The sequence below is a fragment of the Papio anubis genome, chromosome 20 (assembly GCF_008728515.1).
Source record: "Papio anubis isolate 15944 chromosome 20, Panubis1.0, whole genome shotgun sequence".
Lineage (NCBI taxonomy): Eukaryota > Metazoa > Chordata > Mammalia > Primates > Cercopithecidae > Papio > Papio anubis.
Genome location: NC_044995.1, coordinates 3,475,000 through 3,493,219, shown reverse-complemented (window position 1 = coordinate 3,493,219; position 18,220 = coordinate 3,475,000). Strand labels below are relative to the sequence as shown.

Genomic DNA, 18,220 nt, shown 5'->3' with positions numbered 1-18,220 from the left:
ATAGCCAGACGACAGCTGTGGCTTCGTTGCTCGTTGAGATGTGGGGCCACAGGTCCTGGGCTGGCACCAGGAGCGCTGGGGCAGGCCTGAGCCAGTGCCTCACCCCTGTCCCCTCGTCCCCTGCAGACGAGCTGCCTGCAGTACCTGGACGCCCGCAACACGCCCCTGCTGGACCACTCGGCGCCGTTCGTGGCCCGGGCCCTGCGCATCCGCAGCAGCCTGGCAGTGCTGCACCTGGAGAATGCCAGCCTGTCAGGGCGGCCCCTCATGCTGCTCGGTGAGCCCCAAGCCCGGGAGGGTGAGTGGGACGTGCGGCCTGCTGGGGGCAGGGGCCGTGTACCAGATCTGGGCAGGGCCTGCCCAGTCACCGTGCCCCCCATCCCCAGCCACGGCCCTGAAGATGAACATGAACCTGCGGGAGCTGTACCTGGCGGACAACAAGCTCAATGGCCTGCAGGACTCGGCCCAGCTGGGTAACCTGCTCAAGTTCAACTGCTCCCTGCAGATCCTGGACCTCCGGAACAACCACGTGCTGGACTCGGGTGGGTGCAGGGGCCCACCCCACCCCACACCTGTCACCCAGCACCCACTCTGCCCGGCCCTGCGCTGGGTGGTGCTGGAGACACAGATGTGGCCAAGACTAGACCTACTGACAACCTAGACTGGGCAGGACTGGGCTGATGGAGCCCAGAGGCAGGGTCTGATCAGTCTGGGGGCCAGGGAGGGCTTCCTGGAGGAGGAGACACCTCAGCTGACAGCCGCAGGATGATGTGAAGTGAATAATTACAATCTGAAAAGAAAGCAGTGTTGCTGCGATAACGGGCTCAGCTGCAGGCTGCTTTCAGGTGGTGGAGGAGGGAAGACCACCGTGGGTCGGGGCCTCTGGGTTTCCATCTGGAGGCTGGAAGCAGAACCAGCCTTGTGAGAAGCCTGGGAAAGGGTCCAGATGGAGGGAGCCACGAGTGCAGTGGGAGGAGCTCTGGTGTTTGATGTTGGGGGTTTGAGCAGAGAATGGGGATCCGTCAAAGGAGGCATTCCTGTTGCATCCTGGAGGGGTGGGGGGAGGGTCACTGTGTCCCCAGGTGGCAGGCCCAGACCGCACTCTGCTGAGCACCTGTCCAGGACCATGGCTGTAGGCCTCTGGGCTCAGCCCGGAGGGAGACACAGGGCTCTGCCCTCGGGAGCCTGTACTCCAGTCTAGAGACAAAGAGAAGATGAGTGAAACCTGCAGCCCGTCAGATGCTGGGATCTGCATTGGAGGGAGACAGTGCTGACTGTGGGTGGGAGTGAGCCGGCTTCGAGGTGAGGTGGGCTGGAGGTGGTCACATTTGAGCAAAAAACAGAAGCATCTGGGGGAGGCTGTCATCCGGGCACCTGGGCCCAGGGGTCACAGATGTGTGCCCAGGGGTGCCAGGCCGAGGCAGGGCTGCAGGGCAGGGCCTGGGCCTGGGCCTGTGGGACCTCCACGGAGGTCCTAAGCAGAAGGGGTTGCTCCTACCCCGCAGCCCCCTCCCGGGGAAGCACCCCGGCCCCAGACAGGGCTCTGACTGCCGGCCTTCCGCAGGTCTGGCCTACATCTGCGAGGGCCTCAAGGAGCAGAGGAAGGGGCTGGTGACCCTGGTGCTGTGGAACAACCAGCTAACGCACACGGGCATGGCCTTCCTGGGCATGACACTGGTGAGTCAGGCTGGCAGGGGAGGGAGGCACCTCGGTCCCCGCTGCCGCCTCCCATCCCAGCTCTCAGCACAGTTGTCTACAGCTGACGGCTCCTGTCCTGCCCACCCTGCAGGTTCACGACGATTTAAATTCAGCCCCACCTGCTTCCTCATTCAACCTCTGTGCCTGTTTTCTCTGAGGAGCAGCCCTTCTTTATCTTTTTTTTTTTTTTTGAGACTGAGTCTTATCCTGTCACCCAGGCTGGAGTGCACTGGCGCCATCTAGGCTCACTGCAGCCACTTCAGCCTCCACCTCCCGGGTTCAAGTGATTCTCCTGCCTCAGCCTCCCAAGTAGCTGGGACTACAGGTGCCCGCCACCACACCTAGCTAATTTTTATATTTTTAGTAGAGATGGGGTTTCACCATGTTGGCCAGGCCGGTCTTGAAGTCCTGACCTCAAGTGATTCCCCCTGCCTTGGCCTCCGAAAGTATTGGAATTACGAGTGTAAGTCACCGCACCTGGGTTTCAGTTTTTACGCGGTGCTTAAAGCAAGCCAAGCAGGCACAGAGACTCTCAGGGTGAGCACTGGTGTGCCCAAACCCTGGGTAAGAGTCGCCCGCCTTAGGGGCTTCAGGGCGCTCAAGGTCCAGGCCCTGGCCAGGGGCTCAGGCTGTGGGGGGTAGGGACTGACTGGGTGCCTGGGAGTGGACAGAGGACCTGGCATTTGGGAAGACTTCAGGCACAGAAGGGACTTCAGGCTAGGCCTGAGGCAGGGCAGGACGACGCCGGTGCTCAACGCGCAGGCGCGCCAAGGAAAAGGAACGCCCGACCCTGGCTCTCTTCACGCTTTTCCTGACTCGGCGTCCTGGGCCCTCCTCCGCCACCAAGGCTCCCTCCTAACCCTTACGCCCCCTGCCTCCAGCCGCACACTCAGAGCCTGGAGACGCTGAACCTGGGCCACAACCCCATCGGGAACGAGGGTGTGCGGCACCTCAAGAACGGGCTCATCAGCAACCGCAGCGTGCTGCGCCTGGGGCTGGCCTCCACCAAGCTCACGTGCGAGGGTAGGGTACGGGGCCGGCCCGGGTGCGGGCTGCTGGGCTCAGCGGGGCGGCCAGCCGCGTGTGGGGCCCGTGGCCAGCCCCTGCGGTGCCCCCCCAGGCGCGGTGGCGGTGGCGGAGTTCATCGCTGAGAGCCCCCGCCTCCTGAGACTGGACCTTCGGGAGAACGAGATCAAGACAGGCGGGCTCATGGCACTGTCGTTGGCCCTCAAGGTGAACCACTCACTGCTGCGCCTGGACCTCGACCGTGAGCCCAAGAAGGAGGCGGTAAGCAGGGGACGGCCGTGCATCCCTGGGGCGGGCGGAAGGCCGGGTGGTGGGGCCGGCCTGAGAGCCCTAGCCAGGCGCTCCTGCCACAGGTGAAGAGCTTCATCGAGACGCAGAAGGCGTTGTTGGCCGAGATCCAGAACGGCTGCAAGCGCAACTTGGTGCTGGCGCGGGAGCGGGAGGAGAAGGAGCAGCCGCCGCAGCTGTTGGCCTCCATGCCTGAGACCACCGCCACCGAGCCCCAGCCCGACGACGAGCCCGCTGCTGGGGTGCAGAACGGGGCCCCCAGCCCCGCACCCAGCCCGGACTCAGACTCAGACTCGGACTCGGATGGGGAGGATGAGGAGGAAGAGGAAGGGGAGAGGGATGAGACCCCCTGTCCTGCCCTGGTGCCCCCCACGGACTCCCTGTGCCCTGGGGACAGGAGTCCCCCAGGCAGCCCCTCCACACCCACTGAGCAGCGGATTTCCGTGTCCAGCCCAGGCCGGGGCCACAAGGTGTTTGTGGTGACCCGGGTGGAGAGCCCACCCGAGAGGGCAGAGCCCCCTTCGTCCCCCATCCCTCCTTCTCCCCCGCCCCCTCCCTCCCCACCCGCCTCACCTTCCCTACCACCCGCCGGGGCCATTGTCACCCGGGACACAGGGTCCTCTGAGTCTCAGCAACCACCGGAGCCGCCTCAGTCAGGGCCATCGCTGCCCAACGGCCTGAAGCCCGAGTTCGCCCTGGCACTGCCCCCTGAGCCACCCCCGGGGCCTGAGGTCAAGGGGGGCAGCTGCGGCCTGGAGCACGGTGAGAGGGGCCCTAGGGCAAGTGATGAGGGGCCCTGGGTGCTGTGTGTGACCTCAGGCAAGCCCCTGTCTGTTGTGGGCCTCAGTTTCCCCTCTTTAAAATGGTTCTCGCAGGGGCCAGCACAAGTGGGGCTTGGTTTTCATGTACACCGCGCTTCCCTTGGGTCCTGGGAGCTCTTCCTGGGGTGGGGCATGTAAGGTGTGTTGCCTTGAGCCTGACCATCTCAGCGGTCTCTGGGCCCTCTGCAGGCCCCGAGGGTCTGGCTGGGGACAGGCTGGGGACAGGTTGTATTTGCCCCACCCGCCTGACGGGGCTGCTGGCCCATCCTCCTACACAGAACTGAGCTGCTCCAAGAATGAGAAGGAGCTTGAGGAGCTGCTTCTGGAAGCCAGTCAGGAATCCGGGCAGGAGACACTGTGACACTTTAGGTGAGGCCAGGCCCGGGGCCCAGGGCACTGGGGAGGAGATGAGAGAGTCCCCAGCTCTGACAGTCTCTCCCGCAATCTCTCCTCCCCAAGTTCCCTTTTTCCGGTCGGTCTGCGATGAGCTGAGGCCAGAGCCATGAGAATCTGCTCACCTTCCCCCCAGCCTTCCTGAGGCCCAGGATGCCAGGGGTGGGGGCCATTCTGGGGCCCCCCTCCCCCCACAGCAACACTACAAGGGGTGCAGGAGCTACAGGGAGCGGCCCTCTCCGTATGACTCAGGCACTTCTGTTTATGAGCCCACCACTGGAAGACTCTGGGGGTGAATGGGAGGAGGGGGAGCAGGAGGAGTTCTTCAAGGACATCAGGCGCCTGTTCTGGAGGGGCCAGGCTTGCCCTGCAGAGGGCAGGGGTCCTGGGTGGTGGTGGGATGGTCCCCTGTGGCCCTGGGCACAGGGCCGAGCAGGCAGCCTGGTGCCGGAGGAGCGGTGCGTGCTGGTGGTGGTTGATGCGCAGAACAGCCCCAGACAATGCAGGCCGGGCAGGGTGGGGGGATGGGAGCAGAGGATCAGAGCTTTCTTTCTCAAGTGCAATAAATCTATCAGGGAGCTGGGGCGGGAGCAGCCGGCACTCCGGGACCCTGCTGTCCAGGCCACTGGAGGCTGCGCCCTGAGAGGCACTACAACCCGTTGGGGGCGGGTGGCATGGGTGTGGGTGTGGGTGAGGGTGGGCAGAGGGCTGGGGCTACTCCTGTCGGTGCAACTCTGTTCACACCTTTTCTAATAAACTGGGGCTGGGTTCACTTTGCCGGATGTCTGCTTCATGCGGATACTAGGGGTGGTTGCTGGCGGGGGGAGCTGGGTGCAGGCCATCACAGCTCCTGGTTACAGAGTGTCTGCCAGGGCTCAGGAGGTTGGCCAGGCATTACTGCATCTTCCCCCACAGTCCCGTCTTCTCTGTGTCCATGCTCCGGTGTCTCATACAGCCACCGCCCAGCCAGGCCAGTTTTACCCATCCTTTCTGCAGGGAGAGACGGGCCCCAGATACCTCCTGGCTTCAGGTCTAGGGTCTCAGGATGCTAGATACACAGTGGCTCTGCCCAGTTGCCCGTCGCTCAACGGGAGCAGATCCCAGCCTGTCCCCGGCAGCCCTGGGTGTCGTGCTGGTGGGAGTGTGCCCAGGGCCCAGCCAGCGCCGCAGGAGGCTGTTAACAGGGCGGCTTGTTCCCCTTTGCCAGCAGGGGCCATGGTGGGCTGTTGCCCGTTTCCGAGAGGTCTGTTTTTCCCTTTAGGAAATGAGGGAGCAGGCCAGGCGTGGTGGCCCATACCTGTAATCCCAACACTTTGGGAGGCCTAGGTGGGAGGATCACTTGAACCCAGGAATTTGACACCAACCTGGGCAACATGGTGAAACCCCATCTCCATAGAAAATACAGAAATTAGCTGGGTGTGGTGGCGCATGCCTGTAGTCCCAGCCACTCAGGAAGCTGAGTCGGGAGGATCTCTTGAACCCAGGAGGTTGAGGCTGCAGTGAGGTGTGATTGCACTGCTGCATTTCAGCCTTAGCAACAGAGTACCACCCATCCCCTTTCTCGTGTGGGAGGCTGACATGGATGGAGGTGGTGGTGTGGTGACATCACAAGAACCACAGTCGCTGGCTGGAGTCCTGGTGTCACTCAGCTCCTGCGCACACCAAGGAGTCCCCTGCCCGCAGCCACCCTGGCCTCTGTGAGGAGCACCTTAGGAACCCACTGCTGGCTTGCTGTTTGGTCCCTTGCAGCTGTAAGTGTCGTCACTGCTCCCCAGGTCAGCCACCGCTAGGACTTGGGCGAAGGACTTAGGGAAGCTACACAGAACGGCCGCCAGCAGCCCGCAGCACCCTTCCCATCCCTGCACAGCCAGCCTGTCCCCAGCTCTGCTAATGTGCAGTGTGGCCATGGGTGAAGGGAAGAAGGGGCCCCTCCTGGCCATCGTGGATCCAGCCCGTCTAGGTGAGGCCAGAGCGTGTGAGGCTTTTGCTTCAAGGTACTGAAGCCGTCCTTCGCCTGGTTCGGGTCAGCACAGTGCCCCAAAGATCTTCAGAGGCCCTTGGTCAATATTAGCTGTTGCTCATGGTCTCAGCCTCTGTGGAGGCAGCTGTGTTGGGGTCTCTTGGCCGTCTGCCTCCCCACCCCAGGTGGGGTCAGCTAGGAGAGGGACAGGGATCCTCTTCCCAGCCTGTCCCTTGATTTGCTTTCATTAAAATTGAGCTTGGAGTGAGGAGCTGGGCCTTTCCCGGGGCTTGAATTGTGTCTCCCACAAAAAAAGATGTTTAAAGTCCTTACCTCCAGTACCCTAGAATGTGAGCTCACTTAGAAACAGGGTTTTTACAAAGGTACTCAAGTTAAAATGAGGACATTCGCATGGGCCCTACTCCAGTCTGATTGGTGTCCTTATTAAAAGGGGCATTTGGGCACAGGGAGACCGCCACGTGAAGACAGAGGATGGGGTGATGCCTTTGCAAGCCAGGGAGTGGAGATGGCCAGCAATGCGCCAGGAGCAGGGAGCAGGCACAGAGGGCCCCCCTTCATCTGGAACTTGTCGCCTCCAGAAGCGGGAGACGATACATTTGTCCTTCAAAGGCACGTGGTCTGTCGGACTGCGATAGAGCAGCTCTAGAAACCGCAGCCGTATCTTGACACCCAGCTCCTGATTTTCTGAGGGCTCCCAGATGGAGGACTGGAAGCTGAGAGGATCCTCCCTGCCGTCTTGTCTTCCCCTTCCCTTCAGCCACCCGTGTTGCCCGAGCTTGTCACGTTTTGCTAGCCTTTGCTGAAGATGTAGGGGGTCTGTTTCATTCAAGATTTCAGTGTCCTAACACAGGAGATGCTTATCATTACACGTGGATGTTCAGAGTAGCAGGCAGCTCTTCACCAAGTTATTCCTGGATCCAGGCCCCTTTGAAGCTCTTAGAGCTCTGTTGCTCCCCAGGGCCTCACGGGTCTCAGATCAAGTGGGCAGATGGGGGAAGGGAGTGGAGAAGGGAAACCTGCTCCCTAACTCATTGCTGGGAAAGGTGCACACATCAGCCGTGCTCCCATTTTGTTGGTGACAACCGGTCCCGTGGCTTTACACAGGTGCAAGTTCTCAGAGCAGCTCCACGTAAAGATACAGTGGCCAGCAGTTTGGCCACAGCTTGGTACCACGTAACAGAGGCTACAGCTTTTTTTTCTTTTTTTCAATCGGAGTCTCACTTTGCCACCTAGGCTGGAGTGCAGTGGCACCATCTCGGCTCACTCCAGCCACCGCCTCCCGGGTTCAAGTGATCCTCCCACCTCAGCCTCCTGAGTAGCTGGGATTACAGGTGTGCATCACCATGCCCAGCTAAATTTTCTTTGTATTTTTATTAGAGACAGGGTTTCACCATGTTGGCCAGGCTGATGCAGCTTCTTACTGAGGCATGGGGGGCTTCAGTCCTGCCCCCACCTCCAGCCAAGTCTACACGTTAGCATCTCTCACAGCACCCCACTCCTGGTAACAGTGAAAATTTATTTTCAGCCTGGATTCCAGGTGGTAAGAAACAAAACCAACTGAAACTGGCTTAGAGGAGGCTAAAGGGATATACTGACCCCAACCACACATCTACAGAAACAGACTTAACGGTGTCACAGGCCCCATGCCTCTCCCTCGGAGGCCAACTCTACCTGACAGCTAGGAAACAGCTCCCAGGAGGTCCAGGTGTATCACCAGCTTAGCCAGGCCAGGAATGGGAAACAGCACCTCTGCTTGCTCAGCTCCAGGGAAGATCCTGGAGGGCTACCACTGACCCGCATGCACCTGTGACAATTGCTGTGGCCAGAGGATTCTGGTGCTGCAGCCAGACCTGGATGCCATGCCCAGCCTTGGAGCTAAAGAACTGTGAGGTCAGTGACCCCAGTCCCATGGCCTGAGGGTGTGTGCCTTTGCAGAGCTCTCAGGTTCCTCGGGGACTGTCCCCTCTGCCAGCCTCAGGGCCCTGGCTCAGAAGCCACACCCTCAGCCTCATCCCAGGGTGTGTTCAGTGTTGGCCCTTGGAGTCCCTGCCGGCACACACTTGGAACTGGGTCAGGCACCCCAGGGCCTGAGCGTGTGGCTGAACATTTGACCAATGAGGAATCAGGAACTGCCCAGAGGAGTGACACCCACCCCAGCCCAGGGCTCTGTCCAGAGGAAAGGTGGGGAGCCCTAGTGTAACCCCCCTGGCTGGCTGTGGCTTGGGTCCTATATGTCCCCATCTCTGCCCAAATTCCCTGTCCTCATCAAAGGGCTGATGCAGTGGCTTCAGTGTCAGTGACTAACCAGTGGTCCTTAGGTGACCCTGGAGTGACTCATAAGGCAGGTACCCTGTGGACAGTTATTTGTCTGAGGGAGGTTAGTGCCACCCACCCCAACTGGCTGAGGTGCCAGTGAGGTCTAATTAACCCATTACATTGAGAATGAGAGCCACCCTAGGGGTGGAGCAGCCTGCTGAGGTCACTGAGGTCACCCTCGGAAATGTCAGCTCCTACCCTACTCACAGAGGGGCAGGCTAGGGCATGGGGACAAGGACTGGGATTCCCTGAGGCCTGGGCGCTCCATGTTGCCTGAGTCAACCCCGCCCATCCACCTGTCATCTCCCAGCTCTGCAGCCTCGTCCACCGCCCCCGCAGCCTCTCCTGCCACGGAGATGCCAGATGAGAAGGCCAGCATGGCGCAGAGGAGGAAGTGGGCTTGACAGGATGGGACAGGCCCTGTGGCAGGACGGGGCAGGCCTGGTCCCTGGTCGGATCAGGATGCAGAGAGCAACTCGGGGCTCTCAACACCTCCATTTATTGCACGTACATTCTGAGTTCCTCATTGGTCCTTATGTGCCTGCTCTCATGCTGCCACCGGCTCGCCGCCCCACTCCTGGAGGCTCTGTCCACAGCTCTGGCTTAGATTCACCTGGGGGTGTGGCCCTCACAGGGCTCATTGGGACCCTGGGTTCAGTCCAGCCGCCTATTCCCCCATCTGGGCAGATAGAGGAACTCTTGCCTCCTGCTGCCCGCCAAGTCCTCCATTCAAGGCCCACCTGGGCTGGATTGCCCGGGACGGAAGAGCGCGCAGGCCACCGGCCATAGCTTGCCCCTGTGGGTCAAGTCCCCAGCGTGGTGGCCTTCGCTAGCTTGCCCTGCGGCACGGCCCGACGGAGGCGCCCTGGAGGTGCTGTTGGTCCGGTGGGCAGCGTGGGGGGCATCGCGGGCAGGGGACTTGGGCGGGCTGGGCGGCTTGAGTGCGCTGACGGCTCGGATGAGACCCATGCGCCGGCGGATTGAGTGGTCCAGGTTGACCGTGCAGCGCAGCAGGCTCTGCGCCTCGGCCACGGTGAAGGGGAAGTCGGCGCCCAGGAAGCGCTCGAAGAGCTCAGGGTCGCCGTCCAGGTCGAGTACGTTCTGCAACGCCTTGGTCATAGTGTGCAGCTCGCGGCTGTTGTCGCGGAACACGTCCCAGAGGCGCGCGCGGCCCTCGGGCGCGCCCCCCGTCTGCTGCCGGTCCTCCAGGCACTGCAGCGCCCAGCTCAGACGGCACGGCCACTGGTTGGCGAGCACCACCCACGCCACCGCCTGGCGCGGCGTGGGGCCCCCGAAGTCCTCCTGCTGCTGCTGCTGCAGCAGGCGCACGGTGATGGGCACAGTGTTGACGATGCGCCGCATGGACACCACGTTGTCGGGCACGTACTCGTAGAGGCAGTCGCGCTCGTCGTGAAGGCAAAAGAGAGCCTCCTGGATGCGCCGCGCAGCCTCGGCGTCGATGCGGCTCTGCCCGCGCTCCGCCCCCGCCTGCGTCTGCGTCTGCACCGCCAGCAGCTGCGCGCTCTCGCCCCTGGCGTCCCCGGGCAGCCACGGCTTGCGCGTGATCTCGCGGTACAACAGGTCGTCGCGGCTCTGCACCGCATCATGCAGGAACTGCAGCTTGGTGCGGCGGCCCATGATGGGCACAGAGAAGGGCAGCGTGACCGTGCGGTTGAGGAAGAGGTAGCCGTTGTCGGCCGTGCCCTTCATGTTGCCTGCGCTCTCCAGGCACGCGGCCAGGATGCTGGGGTCCACGACCAGGATGAAGATGAAGGGCGCGTGGCTGTCGGACAGCAGCGTGTTGATGGCGTTGAGCAGGCCCACCACACGGTCCGGGTAGCACGTGTCCAGCCCGGTGACCTCCAGCACCACGCGCAGCCGGCGCCGCTGGTAGACCTCCAGGAAGCACAGGAAGTCGGTGAGCAGCTCCACCTCCTTCTTCACCTCGCACATGAAGCCCAGCTGGCTGCCGAACTTTTCGCGCGACACCAGCCGCTCGATCTTCTTGCGCTGGCTTACGAACAGGTGCTTGCCCACCGAGTACACGGCCATGAGCAGCCCCGAGCCCGACAGTGTGGTGGCCGCGCCGCCGAACGCCTTGAGCAGGCTGCCGTTCGGGCTGCCGTGGCCCAGTGCGTGGCCGCCCAGCGACAGGTAGAGCAGCCCCACGCCCAGGCTCAGCGCCGCCAGCAGCCCCAGCAGCCCCAGGCACACGCGGCGCCGGCAGTGCCACTCGCTCTGGCAGCAGTCCTGCCTGGTGGCCGGCTTGTTGCCCAGCACCGAGTACACGCTGAAGGGCAGAGCACCGTAGTGGTGGCGGATGCCCTCGCACAACGTGGTCACCAGGCCGGCCCACAGCTTGTCGGTGCCCTCATACTGCCAGGCGCTAAAGCGGATGAAAAGAAACTGCACGTTCCTGCGCCGCAGGTGCACCTCGGTGATGATGGGCTGCAGGAACACCAGGTACCACAGCAGCTGCGGGACGCCCCAGCCGCTGACGGCGCGCGGCCGCCACTGCACGTGCTGCAGCTCCTCCCTCTCGCGCTGCGCCGCCTCCTGCTGCATCAGCGCTGCGGAAAGGGAGCCCGGGAGCCGCGTGAGCCGCACACCCGCCGGGGTGGGCGGGGTCTAGTACGGGCGGGGCGGAGCGCGCCTCGAGAGGCGAGGGGCGCCCAGCAGAGGCGAGGGACTGGACGGGAGCCGCGGCCTCTCCTTAAAGAGTTGGAAGCCGGTGCAGAAGCGGGGGAGTGGAGAGGCCTGGAGCCGGGCTTGGACCGGAAGCGGTCTGTAGGCCAGGCTGGGGGTCGGGATGGTTAGAGGTAGAGCCGGCAGAGGAGAGATGATGGGAGGGGGCAAAAAGAGACACGAGGAAGAGCCCCGGCTGGGTAAGGGGCTGGAGGCGGGTCGAGGGTGTGGAGGGCACTGGGAAGGTTCTGAGAGTGGACCAGGGGAGAAGTGGTCGGTGTAAGGGATGAATGAATGAGATGCTGAGGACGAGCTATGCTAGGCAGCAGGATACAGCCTTGGCCTTACCATCCAGACTTACTGCTCCTCCTGCAGGAAAGCCCTCCCTGATCCCAGGCTGGGTTGAAGGCCCTCAGCCATTCCCACTCTGGGTCATCACTATCTGAAAACAAGTCTCTCTCCCTGCTGGACTGTGAGCAAGAAGGGCAGGGTCCGGCCTGTCTTGGTCACCACTGTGTCCCCTGGGCACCAGAAGGGGCTTGCGGAATGCCTGAACAATGGATCATGAGAAATCTGAGGTCACGGAGTGAATGAGCAGGAATGTCTATGGCCCCCAGCAGGAGTAGGGACTCTCTGTTCCTTATATCCCCATCTTTTCTCTTCCCGGGACCCTGTGACAACATGGGGCAGGACAGTGAGTGCTCAGTGGACAGTCAGTACAGGAACGAAAGGCTGTTGGGCCTGCACCAGGGCTGGGCACACGGAGGAGGAACATCAGTCCCAGCCCCTCTCGCCGCACATGGGACTGAGGTCTGAGCTCCAGCAGGGCTTGATCCACATCAAAGCTGCTGGGGAGGCCGGGCACAGTGACTCATGCCTGTGATCTCAGCACTTTCTGGGAGGCTGAGGTGGGCAGATCACATGAGGTCAGGAGTTCAAGACCAGCATGGCCAATACAGTGAAACCCCATCACTACTAAAAATATAAAAATTAGCCAGGCTTGGTGGCGGACACCTGTAGTCCCAGCTACTCGGGAGGCTGAGGCAGGAGAATCGCTTGAACCCAGGAGGTGGAGGCTGCACTGAGCCAAGATTGTACCACTGCACTCCAGCCTGGGCGACAGAGTGAGACGTGTAATCCCAGCACTTTGGGAGGCTGAGATGGGTAGATCACAAGGCCAAGAGATCGAGACCATCTGGCCAACATGGTAAAACCCCGTCTCTACTAAAAATACAAAAAATTAGCCAGGCGTGGTGGTGTATGCCTGTAATCCCAGCTACTTGAGAGGCTGAGGCAGGAAAGTCGCTTGAACCCGGGAGGTGGAGGTTGTGGTGAGCCAAGATCGCACCATTGTACTCCAGCCTGGCGACAGAGCAAGATTCTGTCAAAAAAAAAAAAAAAAAAAAAAAAAGCTGCTGGGGAACCTGGCAGGTTCCAGTTCATGTCTTCAATTATCATCTATATGTCAGGTGCCTTGTGACCACCAAGCCCTAAGAGGTGGGTCTGGGTAGCACAGAGGCCAGTAGGGGCTTGGCAGGAGCCTGCAGCCTCAATAAAGAGCCTGGGCTTTCTGCCTTGGGTACTGGGGAGCATGGAAGGCACAAGCATGGGAAGGACAGGGCCAGATCTGTCCTTCAGAGAGTCCTTGGAGTGGATCTGGTGGTGGAAGCAGGGAAGGGTACGACTTTGGGGCAGCCAGGAGGCCAGAGAAGCAAGAGCCCAGGGTAGAGGTGTGGGCTTGGGGGGGCCTGGACTGGGGCAGGCTGACTGCAGGAGGTGGGGGATCTGGGGGAAGCCTGGAGCTGGGCGGGGACCAGAGGCCCTGTTTCTCATCCTCCCCACAACACACACACACAGCTCCTCACCCGTGATCTTGTCCAGCATCATGTGCAGGCGGCAGCCGAAAGGGGCGTAGAAACCCACAGTCACAGGGACCGGCACATGGCAGAGTGTCTTGGCCAGGCAGCTGCAGTAGACGTCATCCTCTGTCAGGATGTCTGGTGGTTGGGGGTGGGGACACTGAGTCAGGGCCGCTGGCCAGGCACCACCCTCCTCCCATCTGCCCTCCATGGCCCCCACTGTCAGCCCCTCCCTGGCACCCTGTGCCAAGGGGACTCAGGTCAAACCCTACAGTGGAGGTTTCCATGGCCATCAGTGGCCCCCACCTCCAGGGCGAGCTGTGCCCCTTTGGGTCCCACCAGGCTGAGGCTGGGAGGCTGGAATCCCCCCAGCCACACACCAGAGGCTGAGGCTGCGGGAAGTCAGCTTTCCTGGCCCCAGGTCACCAGGCTTGCTTGGTCACTAAGCCCATGATTCCCCCAGAAAAATCCCAAAGGCCTTTCTTTGGGATACGAGGCCCTCGGATGCTAAGACACCACTTTCCACCATCAGCAGCACTCCAGGCCACTCCTGCCTGTTCTGCTGGGCCGGCCAGAGCATGGAGAGGCCCTGGACCGCAGGCTCCTCCCACCTTCCTGTCCATCATGCCAGCAAGTCACTAATCCCACCTGAGCCCAGGCTTGGGGGAGAGATGACCAGACTGGAGCTCCAGTCCCGGCCCCACCGCTTTTCTCTGCAGACCCCAGGGAGAGCCACCTCTGAGAGGCTCAGTTCCCTCTGAAGAGTGGGGCAGCAGAGACACTGGGGAGCAGGAATGCCAAAGGGACTGGCCAGCGCTGGGCCCTTGGTCAATGTCATGGTCTCCAGTGGCCATTTATGGCCCTGGCCACCAGGCACTGGCACTACAGCGTCCACTCTGCAGAGGACACCCTGTCCCCCACTGAGGGTTGCTTCTCAGACCTGGAAATGGGGTATCAAAAAGGCAGGGTTCAGTCTTGCGGGGGCACATGGGGCCAGCCTTGTGGTGCACAGTGCGGGTAACACAGCCACTTTCAGAGAGGCCTGATGGGCTGCAGGAAATGGGCCACGCCTAGCGGCAAAGCCAGGTGGCCAGGAAGCAGGCTCAGGGGTAGGTCTACTGAGGTGTGGGCCAGGTGGGTCTAATTCCAGCTCTGCCAGATCACTGGGTGGCTCCACCTCATCCACCCTCTATTTCCCTGTGTGTGAAATAGACATCATAGCCCCGAGGCTCTGGTGACAGGGCTGTGCCCGACCTAGAGTCCTGCTGAGTCCCTGTTGCTCTACTTCCAATCCAGACCTAGAAACCCAGCCGTGTCCCCACCTCTGCTGCTACCGCCCTGGCCAGGCTGCCAGCACCTCTTGCCTGGATTCTTGCAATCTCCTGCTCCCTGGGCCACCTGCTTCCGTCCTCCTCCCACAGCCCATTCTCCTGGAGATCCTGTCAGCTCATGTCCATCCTCGGTTCCAAAGCCTCCTGTGGCTCCTGCCTCCTTTAGGGCAAAAGCCGAAGTGCTGGCTTCCTGCTGGCCTGGGAACACACCTCCCCAGGGCCTCTGCTCTAACACTGCCTTAATGAGGCCCAGCCTGACGACCCTATTTAATCTGGAAACCCTGACATCCCCCATCTCCTCTCCCTGCTTTATTTTTCCCTAGTGTGGTTGTTACTGAGTGGCATACTTTTAGAGGCAAGGTCTTGCTCTGTCACCCAGGCTGGAAGTGCAGTGGCACAATTATAGGTCATTGCAGCCTCGAACTCTGGGGCTCAAGGGATCCTGCTGCTTCAGCCTCCCATATGGCTGGGACCACAAGCATGCACCACCATGCTGGGCTAATTTTTATTTTACCTTTTGTAGATACAGGGCCTAACTACGCTGCCCAGGCTGGTCTGGAACTCCTGGCCTCAAGCGATCCTCCTGCCTCAGCCTTCCAAACTACTGGGATTACAGGCATGAGCCAGTGCGCCCAGCCACACTTGTTTTTTTTTTTTTTTGAGACAGAGTCTCACTCTGTTGCCCAGGCTGGAGTGCAGTGGTGTGATCTCGGCTCATTGCAACCTCTACCTCCCAGGTTCAAATGATTCTCATGCCTCAGCCTCCTGAGTAACTGGGATTATAGGTGCCCGCCACCATGCCTGGCTAATTTTTGTACTTTTAGTAGAGATGGGGTTGCACCATGTTGGCCAGGCTGGTCTCAAACCCCTGACCTCAAGTGATCCACCAGCTTCGGCCTCCCAAAGTGCTGGGATTACAGGCGTGGGCCACTGCACCCAGCCTCCCAGCCACACTTTTAAATTTCCTTGTTTCCTGTACCTGCCCCTGGCTGCAATACATGAAGACAGAGATGTCTGTTGATCCTGCTCCCCACTGTGCCCCCAGAACAGGGCCTGGCACGCTCATGGAGTGAATGAGGGAGGGAGGGAGCAAGCAAGTGGGTCCTCCCATTGCTGACCTTTGCTGTCCGTTCCCCAGGCCACTCCCTAGCTCTGTCTCCCCCATGCCAGAGCCGGCCAACAACTCAGGGCTCACCCTCCCTGCCCCATGTACCCTGTAGCCTGCTGGGCCAGAGGAAGGGGCTGAGAACAGACCAGAGAACAGCCAGGGTGTTGGCAGAGGGAAAGGGGGAAGGAGAGGGAGGACTTCACTGCCTGGCCCAGGATGGCGGCACCGGGGCAGGCCTGGCCTGGAAGCCTTGGACCCCAACAGGCAAAGCAGAGGCAGCCAGCATGAGCCCCGGTGCCAGGGACGCACCCCTCCTGGATAGGGACCAGGGTGTGGATGAAGAGGTCAGGCGCAAGATGCTAGGCAGGGAGCAAGGGGAGCAGGCGGGAAGTGAGGCGGCAGGAGCGGGGACAGAGCCCCCGAGAAGGCCAGGGTGAGCACCGGGGCTGTAGGTGAAGGAGCCACAGGCCGCTGGGGCGGGCAGAGGCCGGGCATCAGTGGGCTCGCTGGGCTCCAGGAAGATGCCAGCCGTGGAGGATAGGGCTGGGCCACTGCTGGCCATGGCCGGTGCCGTGGTGGACAAGGGGAGCGCCTGAAGGGCGCCGGCTGGTTCCCTGGGGACGGTGGAGGTTGCAGGCAGCCCCTTCTGGGCTTCATGAATGGGGCAGAGCCGCTGCCGAAGGGGGCTGGGAGGTGGGGGCTGGGGCTGGGGCTGCCGCTGCTGCTGCAGGACGGAGGGCGGGAGGCCCCGGCGCCAGCCACTGCCACCCACTCGGTGGCTGTGGTAGGCCAGCTGCCAGTGTGACTGGGGGGAAGGTCGACAGGGCCCGTGGGCTCGGAGGGCTGCTGAGTCCTGGCGCCACTGATGACAGCATCCTGGAAGGAAGGAAGTGGGGGTGACTGGGCCTGTGTCCCCAACCTCCGGGGGGCACCGGCACAAGCCGGATCAAGTCTTCAGGTAGAACCTGGGGGCCGGAGTGTTCTTGGGAGCCCCAGAAACCCCTCAAAAAGTCAGATCGTACGCGGGGGAGGTATGGGCAGGGGAGGGACCTGGGGTCTGTGCTGTCCCACAGCAGGGGAGCGGGGAAGGCGCAGGGCTTGGACTTCAGCTGGGGGCAGAGAGAGGACGCCTGAGGCTGGGGCTTCAGTGGAGGCTGGTGCCGGCCACAGCAGATTCCTGGATTCCTGGGGGGTGCCCTGAGTGCAGGGGTCAGGGAAACTGAGAGGATCCATTGGGAGCTGGCCCTGGCTGGCCCAGGGAGGCCGGAGTGATGGGTGGTTGTGTGGAGAGGGGTAGGCCAGGGATTTGGATGGGGGGTGGACCTTGTCCCCAGCTCGGGCCAGGGTGGCAGGAAGGGTGGTGACCTGGGAAGCTCCGGCCCTCACCCTGGCCCTGAGGAGGCTGAATCAGCCCCAGTGGGAGGGCACTGCCCCCTGCCCCCACTAAACAAGAGCCCCGCGGTCGCCACCAGAAACTGGGCCCAGCCTCATTCAGACATGTTCACTGTGTGGGGCTCCCTCTCCTACCCCTTACTCCCAGCACACTGTTCCCCTCCAGGCTGGGGGCCGTCCACACAGGCCTGGGGGTTTGGAGAGGGGAAAGGGCAGGCCAGGTGGCCCCGGCTTCCATCTCCAGCCCAGGCTCCTATCTTCAGGCCCCCCGGCCCTGTGGTCCTAGTCCTGGGTCCTGGCCCTGCTGCTATGCAGATGCCTCTTGGGGGAGTGCAGGTGGCTTTTCTCTCCTGAGGACGCGGCTCCCCTTCTGTTCCTTCATTCCCTCGGGCTCCCTCACAGGCCTCTGCTGGCCATCACCCACCCCCAAACTGAACCCGTACCTTTTTGGTGCCCCAACTCTGGGTCCCAGAAGTAGTGCCCATTGGGGCTCTGGGCGTCCTTGGCAAAGTGGACTTTGTAATGCTTGTGCATGGCAGCCGGGCAGCTGGGTGCTGGGGGCCTCTTCCTGGGGCAGGAGGGGGCGCACAGGCTCAGCGTAGCCTCTGGGTCATGAACAGCACAGAGCTAAGGTCAGGGGCCCTGCCCTGCCCAAGAGCTCGGACAGGGGAGAGGCCAAGTCCCATATGCTGGGTTCCTAAGTCACTTGGGAGGAGGGGGCAGAGGTGGCCTTCAGGGTACAGTGAGGGGCAGGATGAAGAGGGATGGCCAGAGGAGGGAACGGAGAGCCACTGGGGGTGGCTAGGGGCTAATTTGAGGTTGCGTGTCGGGAAGCCTCTGGGAGTTTCCAAGAGGCTAGGACATTGGGGAGTGCTGAGCAGATGTGGGCTGGGGAAATAGGGGGTCCGGTGTGGTGGCTGAGTGACAAAAGCAGTCATTAAGGTGTGGGGTGCTGTGGGAGGCTGGCACGCTTCGGAAGGACATGGAGCTAGTGAGCTGAGCTGGGGAGCAGCTGAGAAGCAGGGTGAAAGTCAGAGCTGAGTACCTGTGGGGATTGAATGATACGATGGAGGGGGAATTGTGAGGGAGCAATGAAATCACGGTGGTCCAATTTGGGGAGAGGCACAGCAAACTCGGGCAAGATGAGTGTACCGCGTTTCAAACGTGAAGAGCCGAAAGCAGGATGGGGAAGGATGCTGTGTAGGGGACAGGGATGGGGAAAGGCTGAGGGGCAGAGGAAACTGGGGTGCTGACGGTTGGGAACCTGTCCACCACTCCCCACCCCCAGTCCCAGGTCCACACGTACCTGACGGCGGCCTCAC

At 61.7% G+C, this 18,220-nt stretch overlaps 2 protein-coding genes across 5 annotated transcripts in view; one reads left to right on the top strand and one right to left on the bottom strand.

Moving 5' to 3' along the window:
- Positions 1-5,003, top strand: part of PPP1R37 (protein phosphatase 1 regulatory subunit 37) — a 54,229-nt gene extending 49,226 nt beyond the window's left edge. Inside the window, exons 6-13 of the mRNA XM_003915700.5 lie at positions 127-277; positions 387-542; positions 1,565-1,677; positions 2,580-2,721; positions 2,819-2,985; positions 3,078-3,774; positions 4,112-4,202; positions 4,293-5,003. Coding sequence (XP_003915749.1) covers positions 127-277; positions 387-542; positions 1,565-1,677; positions 2,580-2,721; positions 2,819-2,985; positions 3,078-3,774; positions 4,112-4,194 — 1,509 coding nt within the window. The 3' untranslated portion in view covers positions 4,195-4,202; positions 4,293-5,003. The remainder of the gene's footprint in view (positions 1-126; positions 278-386; positions 543-1,564; positions 1,678-2,579; positions 2,722-2,818; positions 2,986-3,077; positions 3,775-4,111; positions 4,203-4,292) is intronic.
- Positions 5,004-9,006: 4,003 nt separating this feature from the next.
- NKPD1 (NTPase KAP family P-loop domain containing 1) lies at positions 9,007-18,055 on the bottom strand. 4 transcript variants are annotated; one of them, XM_017952513.3, is made up of 4 exons: positions 17,944-18,055; positions 17,342-17,503; positions 13,074-13,205; positions 9,007-11,093 (listed from the first exon to the last, which is right to left on the bottom strand). In XM_017952513.3, exons 2-4 carry the CDS (start codon positions 17,430-17,432, stop codon positions 9,253-9,255), a joined length of 2,064 nt encoding a protein of 687 aa, XP_017808002.3. In that variant the 5' UTR covers positions 17,433-17,503; positions 17,944-18,055; the 3' UTR covers positions 9,007-9,252. The 4 variants fall into 4 exon arrangements, with proteins under 4 accessions (XP_017808002.3, XP_021786873.2, XP_031515019.1 ...); XM_021931181.2 differs by having other exon boundaries at positions 17,342-17,466; positions 17,944-18,034; XM_031659159.1 differs by lacking the exon at positions 17,944-18,055 and adding an exon at positions 15,948-16,382 and having other exon boundaries at positions 17,342-17,456.
- Between the last annotated feature and the right edge of the window lie 165 nt (positions 18,056-18,220).